This window comes from Amblyomma maculatum, chromosome 1, assembly GCF_055883805.1.
Source record: "Amblyomma maculatum isolate TAMU_Amacu chromosome 1, ASM5588380v1, whole genome shotgun sequence".
Classification (NCBI taxonomy): Eukaryota; Metazoa; Arthropoda; class Arachnida; order Ixodida; family Ixodidae; genus Amblyomma; species Amblyomma maculatum.
This window is the reverse complement of record NC_139344.1, coordinates 377,267,629-377,286,269: the sequence shown is the minus strand read 5'-3', so window position 1 is coordinate 377,286,269 and position 18,641 is coordinate 377,267,629. Positions and strand designations below refer to the sequence as shown.

The window sequence follows — 18,641 nt, the reverse complement described above, 5'->3', positions numbered from 1 at the left end:
AAACAACAACAACAAACAAACACTCTTTTACGGGGCTGTACTCAGGATTCACTTGTATTGAACAAAATGTTCTCATTTCATTTGGCTTCACTTCATCATCTGCATCAGATGAAAGCCGCGAGTGGGCAGTCACGCAAGGTAGCGGTACCAGCCGTCTACGATAGCCATCATCACTCGCAGCACGCACAGGCTAACCACTGATGGCGCCATGGCGTTAATGCTGAGGTGTGGTCGCCAGTGGACCAGTGCTGCGGTCGTTTCCAACGACGCTTTAAGCCTCGGCTTTGTAACGCAGTAAGAGTTACAAATGCCAGAAAAAAATTCTAGGGGGCACTTTGGACCACTAAATTGAGATGAGGCGAAAGCCTATATAGCGTGGTGGTCTGATTACGGCACTTCTTTCTCTCTTTCTTTTCACTCCCACCTTCCTCCCTTCCCTTAAGGCACGGTTCAGGTGTTCGCGGAAAATTGTGACATATACTGCGCATTTTCATTCCTGCAAACCAATTTGAAACGCCGCTGATTCCTGCTTTACTGGGTCTTTTTTATATGCTGCTTGGTGTGGCATTTGTGTAAGCCCCAAATGAAATACGTAGCACGGATGCCAGGATCAGACACCAGGCGGGGCCAGCTTCTTATATGCGTGAATGACGTCATGACCGGATGTGACGCCATGATGACGAAGGTTCCGGGTATTAGACATGACCGGATGCAACGTCCTGATGGCGTTACATCTGGTCATGACCGCACCTCATGGTCGATGACGTCACCATGTGATGACGTCATAGCCAACTCTGTCATTATATTATGATCACCCCTGTCACTATCGGCCACTACCTACCACTGTCTCAAGTTCTTCACTGACAGCTCAAAAAGTAAACAGCCGCGGTCGCCTCCAATGCAGCCGCGTTGGCATGACGCTAGACAAGGAGAAACTGTCCGGTATGGCTGTCAGGATGATTGAGAGCTATGGTGTGATAGAATAAACACAGACAGTATGAGCTATTATAGGCTTTCGCCTTAATATCAAAATAATCTGAAATTTGAATAGGATGATCAAACAAGGTCCTTGCTACAACCGACCCTCTTTATCTCTGTTGAGGGCGAGCAAAACAAACGTGTGTGTTAGAGCTTTCACTATGGCTATGTACACTCGCGTATTTACTTTGGAAAGGCCGCGTAGTCTGTTACCTTTTCAACAACTGTACCATTTTTATGGTACCATGGAATCACAGCAAAATGCTGAAGCACTGGCACAAACGATGGGTCAGAATAACACTCGATTTCCTTTCATTTATAACCGTAACTTAAGAGCTTTAGGCCGAAAACCCACTTTCTCGTATGAGTGCTTTATCGTACGGCTATGAAGACTATAAGGTCTACTGCTACTCAGGAGTCAGCGACAAGAAGTGGTCAATTGGCACAAAATACTGCAGTTTCATCAAATGTGGGTGGTCATTTTGTCTCAGTAGAGAATTGCGCCGCCGTTTCCGTGTCAGACCCGTTTTAAGATCGGCTGTTGCCACGACTTAGCAGAGTAACAAGACAGATCACTGCAATGCTAGGAGTTGCCAAGTGATAGGAGTAGGTACGCACCCGAATACGCTGCCATATTTCTTCTTCAGAGCTTCGACACCATGGTGGTCCTTGGGCATGAAGGGAAGGTAGCCGAACACTGGCACTCCAAAGGGACCAGGTGGGAGGTCCTTGCGCAGATTCCTTTTGAGCATATCCCAGAGGTACTGCAGCACGAGTGCCCCCAATCCGGCCACCAGGCCTACGGCAAGGCACTTCCAGAACACTGTCTGCATGGCTACGGCCGCTGATCTTTCGCAATTGCTTCACTAGCACTGCCTGCATTACGAGAGGATGTGATGCCACCTTAAGCTAGGTACGGTATCCTAAAATACTACGTCGTAAAAGAACAAGAAAGCGATGGATCGTTTATTACATTTCAACGGCCAGTAGAGATGGGAAGTGGATTTAGGAAGCGCAACAGTAATTAGCAACATTTGCACATTTGCCAACTCTTCCGCAACCGCGTTCTAAGAACGAAGGCATTCAAGCTCTCCCGCGACACTTGCCGTAGCATCATGCCTCGCAACTTTATCAAATGCTCGAGTAGAAGACGGGCACTGCCGCACTTGGGGAATGTTTAGATATTTTGCAAGAGTTACCAAATTTCGGAAGAAAGAGATTTCGAAAGAACCATCCCGTGAGCAGGCGCGTAGCCAGGGAGGGGGGGGGGGGGGGGCTCATGGGGCTTCAGCCCCCCCCCCCCCCCCCCCCCCGCCTCCGAAATGTTTTCGTGCTGTCATGCACCGCCGACCAAAACAACCACCGGCGCTCGAAAGCATTCTGGGTTTTGTCTACAACATCTTTTTCCGGTTCGTTCGAAAATACATTTCGGCACGAACATTACGAACTTGGGGGCTACATTTCGTAGCAACGCCCATGCAGACGGAGTCACGTAAAGCCAGGAACCATTTCCGAGCACTAAGTTTCAAGGGCGTTTAGATAGCAAGCGGGCTCGTCGCGTCAACTCGCGCTGGCGGCAGAGGTGGGGGTGGACGACGAAACAAGACAGGTTGCCATTCCCGCTCAGTGTTTCAAAGGCGGTATTTCCCTCGCCTTCGACTCCCCGCTTCCTCAAAATCCCTGTGTCTCTCTTTTGGGGCTTTCTTTTTTCTCGTGCCTTCTGCGAATCCTCACCGTGCTGTAGCAGCTCTTAGTGGTACTCCCTCGCCCTTCTCCCAGTACACTATGCTCTCTCCGTGGTTGCGCTTTTTGATTGTGGTTGTTGTTTTTTTCGTTTTCACGCTTATTCCTACGCGCCGAAGAGAAGGAGCTGAACATTGGCCCAGGAGCGTTTTGGTTTTTTTATTGCACCTCGTTTTTTACCTACACCGCTCTACGCCGCCCTACGCATCTTGCGGACGCCTGTGGGCGACCGCGACCAGAAGGCACCGAAGCGGCGCCGATGGCGGCGGAGTGACCGTTTGTCTCCTGATGAGGCGCCCAAGCCCCCTCCCCGCCACCCCCTTTTTCGGGATGGAGACGGAGACGAGCTGCCCTTTCAGACCTTAATCCCCCTTAAAACAGAAACTGACCTTGCGGGCGCCGGTGAGCGACCGTGACCAAAGGCACCGAAGCGGCGCCGACGGCGGCGGAGTGATCCTTTGTCTCCTACTGCGGCGCCCAAGCCCCCCCCCCCCCCCCCCCTTCTCCTTTCGCGATGGAGACGGAGAGGAGCTGCTCTTTCAGACCTTAATCCTATTGCCACCCGCGGCGACGACCACGGGAACCTGATCTTTTGTTTAAAGGTTCGGAGGCGCGTCGCCGATCAGCATTGACCCTGCTCGTCGACTTCTTGAAGCAGGCGGGTGAACTTCTGAGAAGTAACGCCAGGGAAATGACCTCAGCCAACGGACGACTTCTCCGGCTACTTTACCTTAGTGAAGGGTTTCCACTGCCAGCATGCACAAAATTGTCATCGACATTGGAGAAGCTAGCCCTCGCCACTGAAAGATGTGAGAGGAGGCTCAAGCACCACCCTCGGCAGCGGGCGGCATCTCAAGTCCATGCTCGAGATGGACTTGAGATGTTCCTGTGCAATAAATGGAAAAAAGGACAGCGTCATTGGCCGTTGGACGTGTACAAAAATGTAAACAAGCGTCTTGGATGACAGATTCAATAAAGCATTTCCCGTCAAAGTGTTCATTTCTTGGCCTTTACGTTTTCATATCAGCGGTATGCACTGCTTTGCTGGTTTCGAACTGATATAGTTCTAGATTTCGTTTAATATTTTCTGTACTTATTCAACAGACGGAATCAGGGAAGCATTGATGTCAGTTATTTCTGCCACAATGTTTGTCACATACATATATGTTCTTTTATAATAAAGTTAATATTTTACATTTGTCTTGGCAGTGCGTACTGCGCGACATTCAAGAATTCGTTTGTAGCACCTAATACACAATGGCTATTGGCTATTGGCTGGAATTAATCATATTTGATCCATCGACAAATTCTATATGGAGGAGGACGCGCTGCAACGTGAGCCCCCCCCCCCCCCCCCCCCCCCTGAACAAAATATCTGGCTACGCCACTGCCCTTGAGGCTATGCCAAACCCCTTAGATGGTCCTCGCGGTTACATTTATAAAGGGAATTTTCGTCATTGTTTCAACAGGACAGATACTCTGTTTCGTTTTCTATACAGGGAATACAGTTAAGCGGATGCAATTACCGGTAATTCTTCGTGGATGCTTATGCTTTTTTCACGTCTGCTTCTGCTCTGTACAACTAGTTAGTGTCAAAAATCAGCATTGCAGGGCGCTTTTGGGCTGTAGTGACTCAAGATGAAACACTTGCCAGCGCGCTGTTCAATGCCTGCTATCCGTGTACTTAAAATGTATGACTGTTGGACTATCATGACAGGACCCCTAGGTGAATATTATACCCAGGTGACATTCTTCTAGTAAAGAATGGCTTTTTATGTGTACAACTAATCAATCAGGAGCCGCACTGGTGACGAGCCATTCATATCTTGCAGCTTCAGCTTATACGCGTTGAGGTACTAGGGACCTCAATTAAAAACGGAGCACACGAACGAACAAAATTTCGTTTCTCGGCGCGCCTTGCAAGCGGATGCGCTTGTGTACAACTTGGGTGGGTGTGGGACACCCGGATGTTCAGCTTGACACTGAATGTTTGCCGCATCAGCGGCCCGGGCGAAGGAGAGCATCTTTTCCACAGGCCCGTGCTCCGTTTTAATTTGGGAGCATTAGTACAGAAATAGTGTGAAAATGATACTGCTGCATTTTGGTAATTTGCTTCCAATCTGAGTTGTGCAGCACCATTTAATCCCCTAAATTCTCGCGGCTGACTACTCCGCGCTGGAAAGCGGCACCGACATTCGGCGTGCCTGGATGCAAACGCAACTTTCAGTGGCAGTGGATCGCTATTGTAATGTATCAGCGGTCTGAGCGTTCCGACTCGATTGACGTTGCGATGTACAGCGGAAGTTTATGCTATAACAGAAGTAATTATCACCACCACCACCACCACCACCACCACCACCACCACCACCACCACCACCACCACCACCACCACCACCACCACCACCACCACCACCATCATCATCATCATCATCATCATCATCATCATCATCATCATCATCAGCCTGACTATACCCACTGCAGGGCGAAGGCCTCTCCCATATTTCTCCAATTAACCTGGTTCTGTGCTAGCTGCATCCACTTGACCCCTGCGAACTTCTTAACCTCATCCTCCCACCTAACTTTCTGCCGCCCCCCGCTACGCTTTCCTTCCCTTGGAATCCAGTTTGTTACCCTAGGCGACCATCGGTTATCCTCTCTTCGCACTACATGTCCTGCCCATGTCCATTTCTTCTTAATTTCCACTAGAATGTCGGTAACTTGAGTTATTTCTCTCACCCACTCTGCACGCTTTCTGTCTCTTAATGTTACCCCTACCATTTTTCGTTCCATAGCCGTCTGGGTTGTCCTCAACTTAAGTAGAACTCTCTTGGTTAGCCTCCACGTTTCAGCCCCATAGGTGAGTACAGGTAAGATGCAACTGTTGTATACTTTCCTCTTGAGCGATACCGGTAAGCTGCTAGTCATAATATGCGAGTGCTTGCCAAATGCGCTCCATCCCACTCTTATTCTTCTTGTTATTTCCTTTTCATGGTCCGGATTTGCGGTTACTACCTGTCCTAAGTAGACATAATCGCCTACTACTTCCAGTACTTCGCTACCTAACGTAAACTGCTCTTCCTTCCCGAGGCTGTTGAACATTACCTTACTCTTCTGCATATTGATTTTCAAGCCTGCCTTTGTACTTTTCCTGTCTAGGTCATCAATAATTATTTGCAGTACATCCCCCGAGTTGCTTAGCAAGACAATGTCATCAGCAAATCGCAGATTACTGAGGTATTCTCCATCTACCCTTATCCCTAACTGCTCCCATTCCAGGTCTCTGAATACTTCCTCTAAGCAAGCTGTGAATAGTACTGGGGAGATCGTGTCTCCTTGCCTAACACCTTTCTTTATGAGGCTTTTGTCACTTTATGCAGAACTATGGTTGCTGTGCAGCCACTATATATATATATCTTCTAGCACTTTCACAGTAGGCGGCGCCAACAACAACAACAAAAAAAAAAAAAATGAAGAGGAAAACAGTAACATATTTTGATTTCCCTACGGGAGCCTTGTTAACGTCTTTCCATCTTCCTTTCTTTGGTGACGCCACCTACCTCAGTCGTCCACTATTCCGACCAGGTAGGATTCTATCTCGATCCTTGTATTCAAGCGTATGTAATGATCCGTTTTGGAAATGTCACATGCTGCAAAAGTGTGAATAATATCTAAGAACAAGTCTACTTTTACTCCAGTGGTTAAAACAATTGCTGCTAGTTTCTGAAGACAACTGCATCGCAGAACAGAAGATCGTCGTGTGCTCAACGAACTTCACTTTTGAGCTGACTGTGTCGCTGATCATGAGCACTATGTTTACTATTGCGGTTGCTTTAGTTCTAGCGTGTTGATTTTGTTTATTTTTAAAAATATCATTATCGGCACTTATTTCTTTTCTCCCCAATCTCTCTTCTGGAATATAAGCAATCTCCGCTGATATGCCGGCACTCGTTTGTTTCTCTAAAACTGTAGCTACACTTTTTAAAATAAGCAATCTTCGCTTATCTTCACTGACGAAATAATGATCTCCACAAATACGCATGATGTCGAGGAGAAGTGTAAACAACTCGTGCTTAATTTGTCGAAGCTATAAGCCCACAGAGAAACTGCGAAAAATATAAATCTGCATACAGGCTAGTCATTCTAGGAAGACCTATGATAGGACCTGTGAAGCCCAAGTGGAACAAACGTCTATAATCTTCGCACATCATGATCAGAGCAAAGAAGATACTGCAGAGGCCTAACATACCACCATTTAGAAGAGAGCACTGTGCCTGCCTGCCTGCTCTGTCCTGCCACCAAAGAACCAAGAAATCGTCCAGGAAGCTGAGGATTTTGAGAATGCGGTCTGTGTCGGCATATGATCTCGGAAGGACATTCAGTCTATCTATAGTTTGTTATACATTTGCCTTTTCTTGTGCCGCTTTACTTCCGTCATGTGTATGTGCCCAGGGCAGGCGTTTGCTTTGAGGGTATTTAGTCAGTAGTTCGGCGGCGTTTTGAAATGAAATTGAGCTCCTTGCGTCGCCATGTTCTCCGTCATCTGTCCTTGTGCGTTAGACGTTTTAAGAAAACTGATGCAAGACCAATTATCCGACAGCGCTTCCTATTTATGCAATAACCAAAAGCTTGGATCCGTCCCTCGGTTCTTAAGTAGCTACCGTTCACGGGGCACTAACACTCTGACACCTGCAAAGATTCGACGACTGCGGTTCGCACGGAAAGGACAATGAAGCGGTGGCGAAGAATAACTGCGCTTACAAGACACATCACTGCTGTGAAATCATGTAGGTTGGAATAATTATTGCATGCGCTGCTCGCACCGTCATAATTTTAATCTTTATACATCGTGCGCGTACTGCGAACGAAGGCTTCTAGGCGGGGCAGTAAATTAGAGTGTCTAAGCGTAGCTGCTCGTAGATAGCCCTACGATTCGGGTGACTATCTGCCCAGTCTTTCGGGTTCCGTCATCAAGAAAAGTACCGCTTCACTTGAGTCAATACAGCTGTACAAGCCCGCCCCTACCTGAGCTCTAGGACGATGACCGATAGGAAGCTCTCCGATACACTGTTCGCCGATATGGGGGTCTACTCCCCATCTGTACCAAGCATACAAGCGTCACCGAGATAAATGACTTCTAGGAAGAAAAACAAAATACATGAAAAGCAAGACGCGTCGGGTTTTCGCTCAGAAAAGCCAAACTCCCGCGGGTAATAAGCGGGCGTGTAATCGTCGCTTCATGGGCAGATGTATGATGTGCACAGGCGTTCCTTACAACATATAAGCTGTTTTATCTCTTCTCGTTTCAAATGTGCTCTCTTAAATGCTCTGTGAATGTAGATTGCGGTACTTGAAGTTAATCTATCGCATGTCGAGGGAAAATCCCGTTTGTATCATCCGAAGCATTATGTTCAAGCCGTAAACAGCTTGGAACACTGGGGTACTAAAAAATTGGAAAGAATGAGGCCCACTGAATTGGTCACTTAACTTATGGCAACGCCTACATAGATGTCCCAGCGATACTCCGGCAGTTATGAGGTGGAGTAAGCCTAAATTGTCAACATTTTTATAGAAGTTGCAGCCAGCAAATGGGATGAATCAGTGTATGGATTTGAAGCACTAATGCATATAGATAACCCTTGTCGTATGCAGCACAATTTCCGTAATGTGAAAGAAGCCTGTACCCCGATCGAGTCTCGAGTCGCTATGAAATAAGCACACAATACGTGCTCTTCACTCGCATTACGTTCATAATAAACATCGCTCGACATTGAACCCCCATATGCAGGCTTCATTCACGACATGAGGGCTCAAAACATAAATGGCACGACAAGCGATTAAACCAGTCGCAGCTCCTACAAGCGACTTTCCCAGTATTGGCTAACCAAGAGTTCTACTTAAGTTGAGGACAACCCAGAGGGCTATGGAACGAAAAATGGTAGGGGTAACATTAAGAGATAGGAAGCGTGCAGAGTGGGTCAGAGAAATAACTCAAGTTACCGACATTCTAGTGGAAATTAAGAAGAAATGGACCGGGCAGGACATGTAGTGCGAAGAGAGGATAACCGGTGGTCGCTTAGGGTAACAAACTGAATTCTAAGGGAAGGAAAGCGTAGCAGGGGGCGGCAGAAAGTTAGGTGGGCAGATGAGATTAAGAAGTTCGCAGGGTTCAAGTGAATGCAGCTAGCACAGAACCAGGTTAAGTGGAGATATATGGGAGAGGCCTTCGCCCTGCAGTGGGTATAGTCAGACTGATGGTGATGATGATGATGTTTGGTGAATTTAAATATTTGCGACAAATGCAGGCGATAATCTAACTTACGGGCAGTCATAATATATGTATTCCTTTTGGAACTCCACGTTTTCCATAATCTCTCCGGCATATTGAATTCAAGCTAAAATGGCTACGTTTTAGTGCCCTATAAGAATATACTAACTTTATGAACACCGCTATCCGTAATTATCCTTAAATTTCCAGTCAGTAAGCATAGGGGATATTCAAAATGCTAGGTGTTCTGAAAACGCTGGTAGAAACCGCCATGGTGTGAGGGGCACAGTCAAATTTTGCAGTAAGTTGCTGTATGTGTTGAAATTGAACAGGTGCCACCTCGGAAAGATTCAGTTATCCATCATGCATACCTTCAGTGTCAATATCAAAATGGACGGCATACCTCAATACGTCCGGCAAGCTAACCGGTGCTATACGGACAGTGTTTTGCTCGCACTAAACAATAGAGGCCTACTGTTTCGCCCTCGAGACGTTGACCGTCTTTTTCTGTGTCAACATGCACGCCTGAGAAAGACATCTGGGCTGATAGAGTGCATCAGAGCAGCAGAGTGTTCGTAATCAGGGAGCTCTGTTCAAAACATTGAATTCCCATTTAATCCCATAAGAAGTACTCTGGATTGAGCTGGTTGGTTCAAAGCCATGTTGGATACTGAATACGACGTGAAAGGGACAAGTACAAACGCGAAAACATGACGAACAGGCAGATTGTGGCAGCCTTCGATGTTTTTTTATTGAAACTGGAGCTGCAAAACCTGTTTGTCATCTTCTAACTTGTAAACTGCAACTTTCGCTCGTGGCATTTTGTCCCTTTGAACTTCAGCTTGAGTCGTCGCTATATTTCTTTATGCCGTTTCTGTCATTACTTGAACGTTTGAAATGTAACTCTGTTCTCAGAGTCCAGCTGCTGTTATCGAACGCAAGCTTAATTTCCCCTTTTTTTCTTCCTCGCGCCATTTGCCTCACTAGCAGGTATCTGGGGCAGGGCTGAATTCGGTGGCCGCTGCAGCTCCGCCTCCCTTGGAAGCAAAGTATATGCACACCTTCAAAGCTCTGCTGTCTTTTTGTGCGCTGGCAAACGCAATCCATTCCCTGCTAACAATTACAAGAGAGCTCGCTTGTACTATTTTGATGTTCTGTGTATCCTGTGGCATCATAAACATGGCGTATCTAAGAGCTATAGGGTTATAAGAGATTTTCTCTAAGTGTAGGCGGTGCAGCAGTCGAGTCAACATGGCGACCGTAGGCCAGATTGCGTCTGTGGTCAGCCTGGACTCATTATTCCTTGACAGCACGATTGCTTCTTGTTGTTTAGTTAAAAGGGGATACCCATATGCAGGTAAAAGCCTTGTGCTAGTCGGTGTTAAACAGGAGATCGTCGGCCTGCGCCTGCAAACTATAGCTGTAGAAGGGACATTGCATACAATCGTAGCCCGCCTTCTAGACTGGCAGCGCTGAGCGCTCTTCTATGCGGCAGGCACTACGGAAAATGTATTGAATGCTGCATTGTTGCTGGGCTGCGTGCAATAATTGCACGACGCTGGAAGCTAAATGAATCGCGATGCTTAGCCTTTCAACCGCTTTATGCTTTGATTTCAATTCAGCAAGTCGAACCATCATACCATTTACGCATGGCTATCACTTTCGTAGTACAAACAATGTATGCACTGGAACCTGTATGAAGGGCAAGAGGCCACAGTCAGAACTGGGCATGGTCTTACTGATTGGTTTCCGATTGAGAAATGAGTGAGACAAGGCTGCATACTGTCGCTCTGCCTATTTAACCTATATGCAGAGTGCATCATGAGAAAGGCCGGTCTGGAGGAGTCTTCAGCTGGAGTGAAGATTGCTGGAAAACGTATCAACAACCTTAGATATGCGGATGATACCACTTTAATGGCAGAAAGTGAAGTGGAACTCAAGAGACTCCTGATGCGCGTACAAGAAAAAAGTGAGAAGTTTGGGCTTAAACTGAACATTAAAAAGACGAAGATCATGGCGTCTTGCCCTATCAATTCCTGGACCATCAAGGGACAAGAAGTGTAGGCTGTGACAGATTTTCTCTTGGGCTCCAAGATTACCCCGGTAGGAGACTGCAGCCATTAAATTAGGAGACGCCTGCTTCTGGGAAAGAGAGCCATGGCTAGCCTTGACCGCCTAGTAAAGAGCAGAGACATTAGTCTGCCAACCAAGATCCGTATAACTCGTGCTATGGTCTTTGCAGTTGTGATGTATGGATGCGAGAGTTGGACTGTGAAGAAGGCTGGCCGCCGAAGAATTGACGCGTTTGAATTGTGGTGCTGGCGGAGACTCTTGAGAGTGCCTTGGACTGCCAGGAGATCAAATCAGTCGATATTGCCGACCATAAACCCTGACTGCTCATTGGAGGGTCAAATCCTAAAGTTAGAGCTCAGCTACTTTGGTTATCTGATGAGAAAAGAGGAGTCGCTGGAGAAAGATTTGATGTTGGGAAAGGTTGAGGGTCGCCGGAGAAGGGGTAGGCAGCGAACGGGATGGTTAGATGGCATCCTCGAGGCGCTGCAGATGAAGTTATGTGATGTTAGGAAGATAGTGAGAGACCGGAAAGCGTGGAGTGACATGGTCCATAGGGTCACGAAGAGTCGGACACGACTGAACGACTGAACTGAACTGATCACTTCAGTCGTACAAACAATGTATGCACTACATTCGTGCTTAAAGTTACTTAGTGCTATGGATTGGCATGCCGGGGCAAAAATCACAGCGTCCAACTGCTGCATTTAGGGAATTCTGTAGCTCCTTGCTTTTATTTCTTCGTTCCTTTTCTTTAGCGTATGAACTGACCTTGAAACTCAGTGTATTATCTAAGATGTCACTTAGTTTGGTTAGATAAGTACCTCCCGAGCGCTTCATTGCAAAGACAAACCTGTTCACATCTACACGTTGTATTGGATGGAAAAACAGCGCGACAGACGAACACGACAGCAAAGGAACACAAGACGAGCGCTGACTCACAACTCACAAACAGCGTGACGAGCGCGCTGTTTTTCCATTCAATATGTTCCACCAACTCTCCCGTTTGGCTATAGTGTTATACGTTGTAGCTTGAACTGCTTACAGTTGAGCCGGGACATGTTTATGGAGGCGTGACAGCCACTGTTTCTGCTTTCACTTGCTGGTAATCCGATTCCCAGACGTGAAACGTGTAAAGTGCAGTTTACCGATCGGGCGCATCGTCTAAACCTACTTGCCTATGAGTTCATTGGACCGACCTCGCCGTTCAGATTTATTTTTTTTTTTGCCCACTGGTTTCTACCTCCTAATATGCGATCAGGTCTCACTGCTTTCTTTTTTTTATGTTTCTCTTTAAGACCGTGAGACAAAAGTTGTTTCGAATAAACGAGCCCCATTGAGTAACTGTAAGCTTATATTAAAAAAAAAAGTTACGCAAGGTACAATTACGCGTACGTTACGGTTGCACCGCGACTGTAATTGTAATGACCAGCCATGATAATGCCAGGGGGCACCTGGAGCGAAAAAGACGTTGAAGTGAATCGGCTCCGCACTCGCAGGACGTACCTAAAACTTGGGACCGTGGAATTCCACCGTTACAGGCTCTGTTAAGCTAGCCCCAATCACCAACACAGTGACAAATCTGGTGGAGGTGAGGTCTGAGGTCCCGTAACCCTCCGCTAAGCGGGAGAGCTAGTCATACATTCGAGGAAACGCCTGTTCACCGCATCAGCCGCAGGCAACGAGGCTTACCACCTGCGTTTTTCCCATCGGGCATGACCACCGGCAGCCACGACGTCGTCGCAATGCCTGGCGCGACCCCCACCTACGTGACGTTTCAGAACCTCCGCGTCCCAAAGTCCTTTCACGGGGACACCTATGAAGATGCCGACGACTGGTTGCAGCACTACGTTCAACCTCTGGGATCACGCCGCCCGGCATCGAAACGTCTACTTCAGCCTTGAGGATGGCGCTCGGACGTGCTTAAGAACCATGAAGAGCAGCTGTCTGCTTGGAGTGAATTCAAATGTCATCGTGCGGCAACTTAAGGTAGCTCAGATCGCCGTGAACGGACTGAACGTGCTCTCCAATCTGGGGTCCAAATTACTAATGAAACCGTCGCGGCGTATCTCGAAGACGTGACGCGCCTCTTCAAGCGTGCGGACCCTACGATGTCTGAGGACAAAAAGCCGTACTACCTCATGCGTGGCGTCAGAGAGCAGCTTTTTGCTGGCCTGGTGCGCAGCCCGCCGAAAACTGTCGCAGAATTCTTTGCGGAAACATCCTCGATTGGGAAAGTGCTTCAGCAGCGAGCTTCGGCACAGGAACGTATCGCCCACGCCGCCTTCGTCTCTGCCGAATTCCCATCGCATGGCATGGACACATCGGCGCTACGGGAGCTCGTACGTTCGATTGTGCGCGACGAACTCCGACTGCTGTATGGCACACCGCAACCATCTACTACCTCGATTGCGAGCGTTGTCCGCGACGAGGTGCAGCAAGCGCTCCGGCATCCGTTTCCAAGAGGTGAACGTCGCGGCGCTACTACTCTTACGCTACCTGAGTGTAACAGCCCCACATACGCCGAGGTTCTGCAACACTCTCCGCCCTCGTCACCGTCCCTCATTCCTGCAAACGCAGCTGGGCCGAAAACAGCAGCCCCCGTGATCCAGTACGTCACATATTCCCGACCGTCTACACAGAAAGCAGACGAGTGGCGTACCCCCGACCGACGGCCGTTATGCTTTCACTGCAGCGAACCGGGTCATATCTATCGGCACTGTCAATGCCGTTGACTGGGCCTCGAAGATTTTTCCGTTTATTCTCCGCGGCTTCGCTACGTCGAACGGCTTTGAGCAGTTGAAGATTTCGTCAACAATCAGCGCCGAGTTGTCCCGTCTCGCGGCAATCTAGATCACCGTCGCCCAGGGCTCGCCCTTCGCCATCTGCTGTGGGTTCTTCATCGCCCAGTCCCCGGCGGGAAAACTGAAACCAGTGACCTTCGGATGTAGGCTCGCTGGAAATTGCTGCGCGGGAGACCTCCTATCGACGCGGACACGGAAAGACTACGCATCGACATTGGAAATGTCCGCTGTTACCGATCATAACGCCACCTCGACGCCATCACGACGCACCTGCAGCCACGACGAATGGCTGGTGGAACCGGCGACGCAACAACGCACCCGTAACGAGGACGAATTGCCGATGGAACGGACGCCGCAACAACGCACCTGCGACGGCGACGAATTGCAGGTGAAGCAGAGCGCGTACACCGACGCAGAGCACTCAAAGACTCAGAAGCCTGACATTCGCGAGCGGCTTTCGTTGAACATACCCGTAATACTGGATGCTCGCCATGTTCGAGCTTTGTTGGATACGGGCGCTGATTATTCTATTTTCAGCAGCCAGTTTGCCGCAGTTATCAAGAAGGTTTTGACTCCGTAGGCTGGCAAACACGTTCGCACTGCGGGTGGTCATCTGATTACTTCTCTAGGCATGTGCGCGGCCAGAGTTCAAATTCAAGAGTCAACATTTGTGGTAAGCTGCCTTGTTCTGAAAAGCTGTTCGCGTGACCTGATTTTGGGCGTAGATTTTCTTCGTGAATATGGCGCAATTATTGACCTCCGGGATTTTAAGGTCTCGTTTTCTACTGAGAAAGCAGTGGCCCTCAACAGGGCAAAGCGACCACTCAATGTGCTTCGAGTTTATGCGGACAGTGTCACGCTGCCACCCCGAGCCAGCACCTTCGTTAATGTCAAATGCAATGTACTTCATGATGGTGACGCAATAGGCGAAACTAACGTCTCGTTACCGTTGACGCAAGGAGTCTGCGTGGCCCGCAGTTTGATCCATCTTCACCGTGGTCAGTCAAAGGCACTTGCTACCAATTTTGCGCGCGATTATCGGCACCTTTTTCGTGCCACTTCCGTAGCTTTCGCCAAACGCGTCTCTGATGTCTCCGACTGCTTGTCCACAGACGCAATGCTCCCTTGCGAAATAAATAGCGAGCTTTGTTCTGACGCCGAGCAGTTTGCCCGAGATGCTGAGCAAGCACGCCAACTAGCACGCGTTCACATCGCCCAGCAACAGGACAAGGATTCACGCCGGTACAACCTCCGCCACAGACAAGCTTTCTACAACACCGGGGACCAGGTGTGGGCGTGGACTCCTGTTCGATGCCGCGGCCGATCAGAAAAGCTGATTTGCAGCTACTTCGGACCACATAAAATCTTGCGGCGCATCAGCAACGTCAACTACGAGGGGCTCCCGAATGGACCAGGGCACAGAGGCCGTCGGCTACCTCGTCCAGAGATAGTTCATGCCTTAAGAATGAAGCCTTATTTTGCGCGGTAACTGACAAACAGCATCTGTAAACTTCTTTTGTTTGCTTTTGTCCGCTTGTGTGCACGTATGACTGTGTGTTACGCTTAAGGAGGGAATAATGCCAAGGGGCGCTCGGAGCGAAAAAGACGTTGAAGTGAATCGGCTCCGCACTCGCAGGACGTGCCCAAAACTTGGACCGTGGAATTTTACCGGTACCGACTCTGTTAAGCTAGCTCCAATCACCTACACCGTGACAATATTATGATCCAAGTAGTTATAAAAATAAAGCTGTCGTGCTACCGAGTGGCTACCTGGGACAAAGAGGTCATGCCTGAAAATATCAAAACACGACCAATTACACTTCGGCTGGAAAGAGGTTATGTCTGAAAATATTGTGAAAATACGACCATTGAGACTGGCTGGCTTTCCATATCCGCAGTTTCTGCAGGCTGCTGGTATTGGTCCAGCAATGAAATCGTAGCTCCCACGTTTCTATTACGCTGGCGTACAAAAAGGCACGCAGCAGTGTTGCCTACATCTAATTTTCCACTGCGCTTCCGGTACGACGTAGGAAAGTGCTTGCTACGTCGTCCTTTTGTACGTCTTAATTTCGAGAAACTTCTTCGCCGACGGCACCACGGCGCGTCAGCTATGTGCCGTCGATAATGTGAGAATTGCCAATAATGTCGTCAGACCGACTATGACGACATCTCGATTCTATGAAGAAGCTCTCGCAAAGGAGAAACGAAGCTTTTCTGCGTGTCGTCGATCCCAATTAAACTATTTCGCGCCACCACCTCAGTGTGGCGCCGATTTCGTGCACGTTGCCTATGGGGTTCTTGTATTTCTTTAGATAAAAAAGTTGCACAACATAAAGCAAGCGTAAGGGAGACACAGACAGGCCCTTTTCCTCTCCTCTCCGGCAGTAGCATGTGGCTTCGACGCTCTTCTGCTGATCCTAAGGACACGGTATCCAACAGTCGAGCGCCCTAATCGATGGATGCAAAATAGCAAGGCGCCCGTGTACTCTCAGATGTCAGTGCACGTTAAAGAACCCCAGGTGGTCTAAATGTTTGAAGACCCGTACTACGGCATCATGCTCAGCTTGAATCTCTTCAAGACATTGCACGTTATTAATATAAATAAACGTTTTCTGCCTAGAACTGCGCACAAATTATTACGGCAGTGAGGTCTTCTTGAACTTCTTATAAAAAAAAGAGTACCACCTAATAAGTAGTCGATTGGTGTGTTATATGTCGGATGTACCAGCTCTTCTTTTAATTTTGTATAGTAATAAAAGGACACAGCGAACCAATTTTAGCGAGACTCTATGGATACGTTATTGCGCTCCAATGTCACAGCATGGTTACTTTAGGCGAGAAGAGGGCTTTCTGGAAATGCAAAAAACGATAAACAAAAGTGCAATACATTCTGCAAGGATCTATGTTTCACTTCATTTGGCGAAACGTGAGCGTTCACGGCAGCATCAGTCGAAATCAGGGAGTAGTTAGTCACAGAAATCACAAGCGCAGAGCCCCGTCTTGGATGATAGCTATCGTCACTTGTCACAAAGCCACACTTAATCACCGGCTGCCTCACGCAGCCAATGCGGAGGTCCGGTACCAATGGGCCAGTGATTCGGTCTGTTCCCACGGATGCCTGAGAACGGCACCTTCGCTACACAGCAACAGCGACCAATGACGGTAGACCAAGTGGAAATGAAATAAAAAATGCATCCGAAGTGGAAAACAGATCCATATAAAACATGACCCCAGGTATCGCCACCATTCCTCTTCTTTTTCCGCCAACTGCAAGACTGTTTTATTTCAGTACAATTTGAACATTACATTCTGCACGGTGACCGTAAATATTTCTCGGGCCTAACGCCACGAGTCTGAACTGAGTGCCGTGGAAGGAAGTCATGTTTTCAACCAAACGTTTTCAGCAACAAATTTGTCGTTTTCTCGAACAAGCGCCGTACAGCCAGAAATAACTAATAATGTATATCTACCAGAAAGTAAGTGATCTGGCTGTGGAGATTATACAGAGGTATACAAAGGCTTTTAAGTCGGAGCGTTTGCTTGTGGCCAGATGTTTTTTAGGAGATCACTCAAAGCGGAAGCTTATTTTGTCTCAAGCTACGAGAAACGGACCCCGTAACTGCGGCCTGCGATCGCATCGAATTGTCCTTGGAAGCTCACCGTGGCCGATGGTAATATGGACTTGGAGGCTTATCCTGGGCGGAGCCGGCACCCTTTTGGTTCGCAGATTCGCCGTTAAATGAAATGATACCTGTCGTCACGTGTGTGTCGATGGCAGAGTACGACGAAGACTATCGTCGGTGGCAGCGATAGCAACGCCGAGATAACATTACCGGAGCGATGCAAAATTTGCCTTCTTTTCCATGAAGGTGCGCGTGCTCACGTTTATAGCAACGACCTCGTCCATATCAGTGGGCGTTTTGTACTGATCCAGATGCCGAGCTCCGCAAGAGATACCGGAAGGGCTGTTGCTGTGTCGGCTTCCGGTCATTTTTTTAACCACTGTCCAAGGAGATATGACAGCATTTGTGATTGACACCGTTGGTAGTGGCCAGCACAACTCATAATTGTCGATACTTGTTTTACATAATAGCGTAAAAGTCGCGTGTAACAAGAAAGCTCGCGTTGGCTCTGCCGTCGATGTTGTTTCGCGAAAGTTCTGATAGGCTGGCAGGCTCATAAACTCACATGTTACACTCACATGTTACAGTGTTACAGTCAGATCGTTTTGGAAATCAAAACAACGCACACCATTCACTTGGAGCATGCTATCACGCGTGCAATGAAAGGGAATAAAGCCTGACTAGCAATGCAAAATAAAGGTCGCCGCGTGTCTCAAATGATTGAGATTAATAAAGTAATTCATTTCACTTTAAAGTGACCTTGAATAATCTGTGAAACCTGCGTCCAGGTCAAAGTTTCCTCGTGGATTCATCGTTCTCTGTCCGGAGGCGCTGTTCGCTGTATAAACTGAGTGTATCCTTTTGAGAAATGGAGAAAGTAATTTCATGCAAAAAAGATGAACAGGTCGAACAGCGGTAAGGTGACTCTGGCCTGCTGCATCGCACGAGATAAGGAGGAAAGGGGAAGTAAAGAGGAGTTAGGATTCGAATGAAGTGTGATGATATCACAATACAGAGCGTTGCTTGCGGTGGTCCAAGTTATAGAGGAGGCCACTCACACATTTAGTGGCACTTGTATACGCACTGGTACAGTTGCAGAGAAGACCTCTGTACGCTCGAATATCCCAGCACTAACGCTATACACTCACACCACGCTTC

The 18,641-nt window shown here is 48.1% G+C and overlaps 1 protein-coding gene across 1 annotated transcript in view; it reads right to left on the bottom strand.

Moving 5' to 3' along the window:
* LOC146208313 (cytochrome P450 2J6-like) overlaps positions 1 to 17,605 on the bottom strand; it is a 38,158-nt gene extending 20,553 nt beyond the window's left edge. The window contains exons 1-2 of the mRNA XM_084587244.1: positions 17,521 to 17,605; positions 1,597 to 1,854 (exon numbers count right to left, since the gene is read on the bottom strand). Coding sequence (XP_084443370.1) covers positions 1,597 to 1,811 — 215 coding nt within the window. The 5' untranslated portion in view covers positions 1,812 to 1,854; positions 17,521 to 17,605. The remainder of the gene's footprint in view (positions 1 to 1,596; positions 1,855 to 17,520) is intronic.
* Positions 17,606 to 18,641: the final 1,036 nt, after the last annotated feature.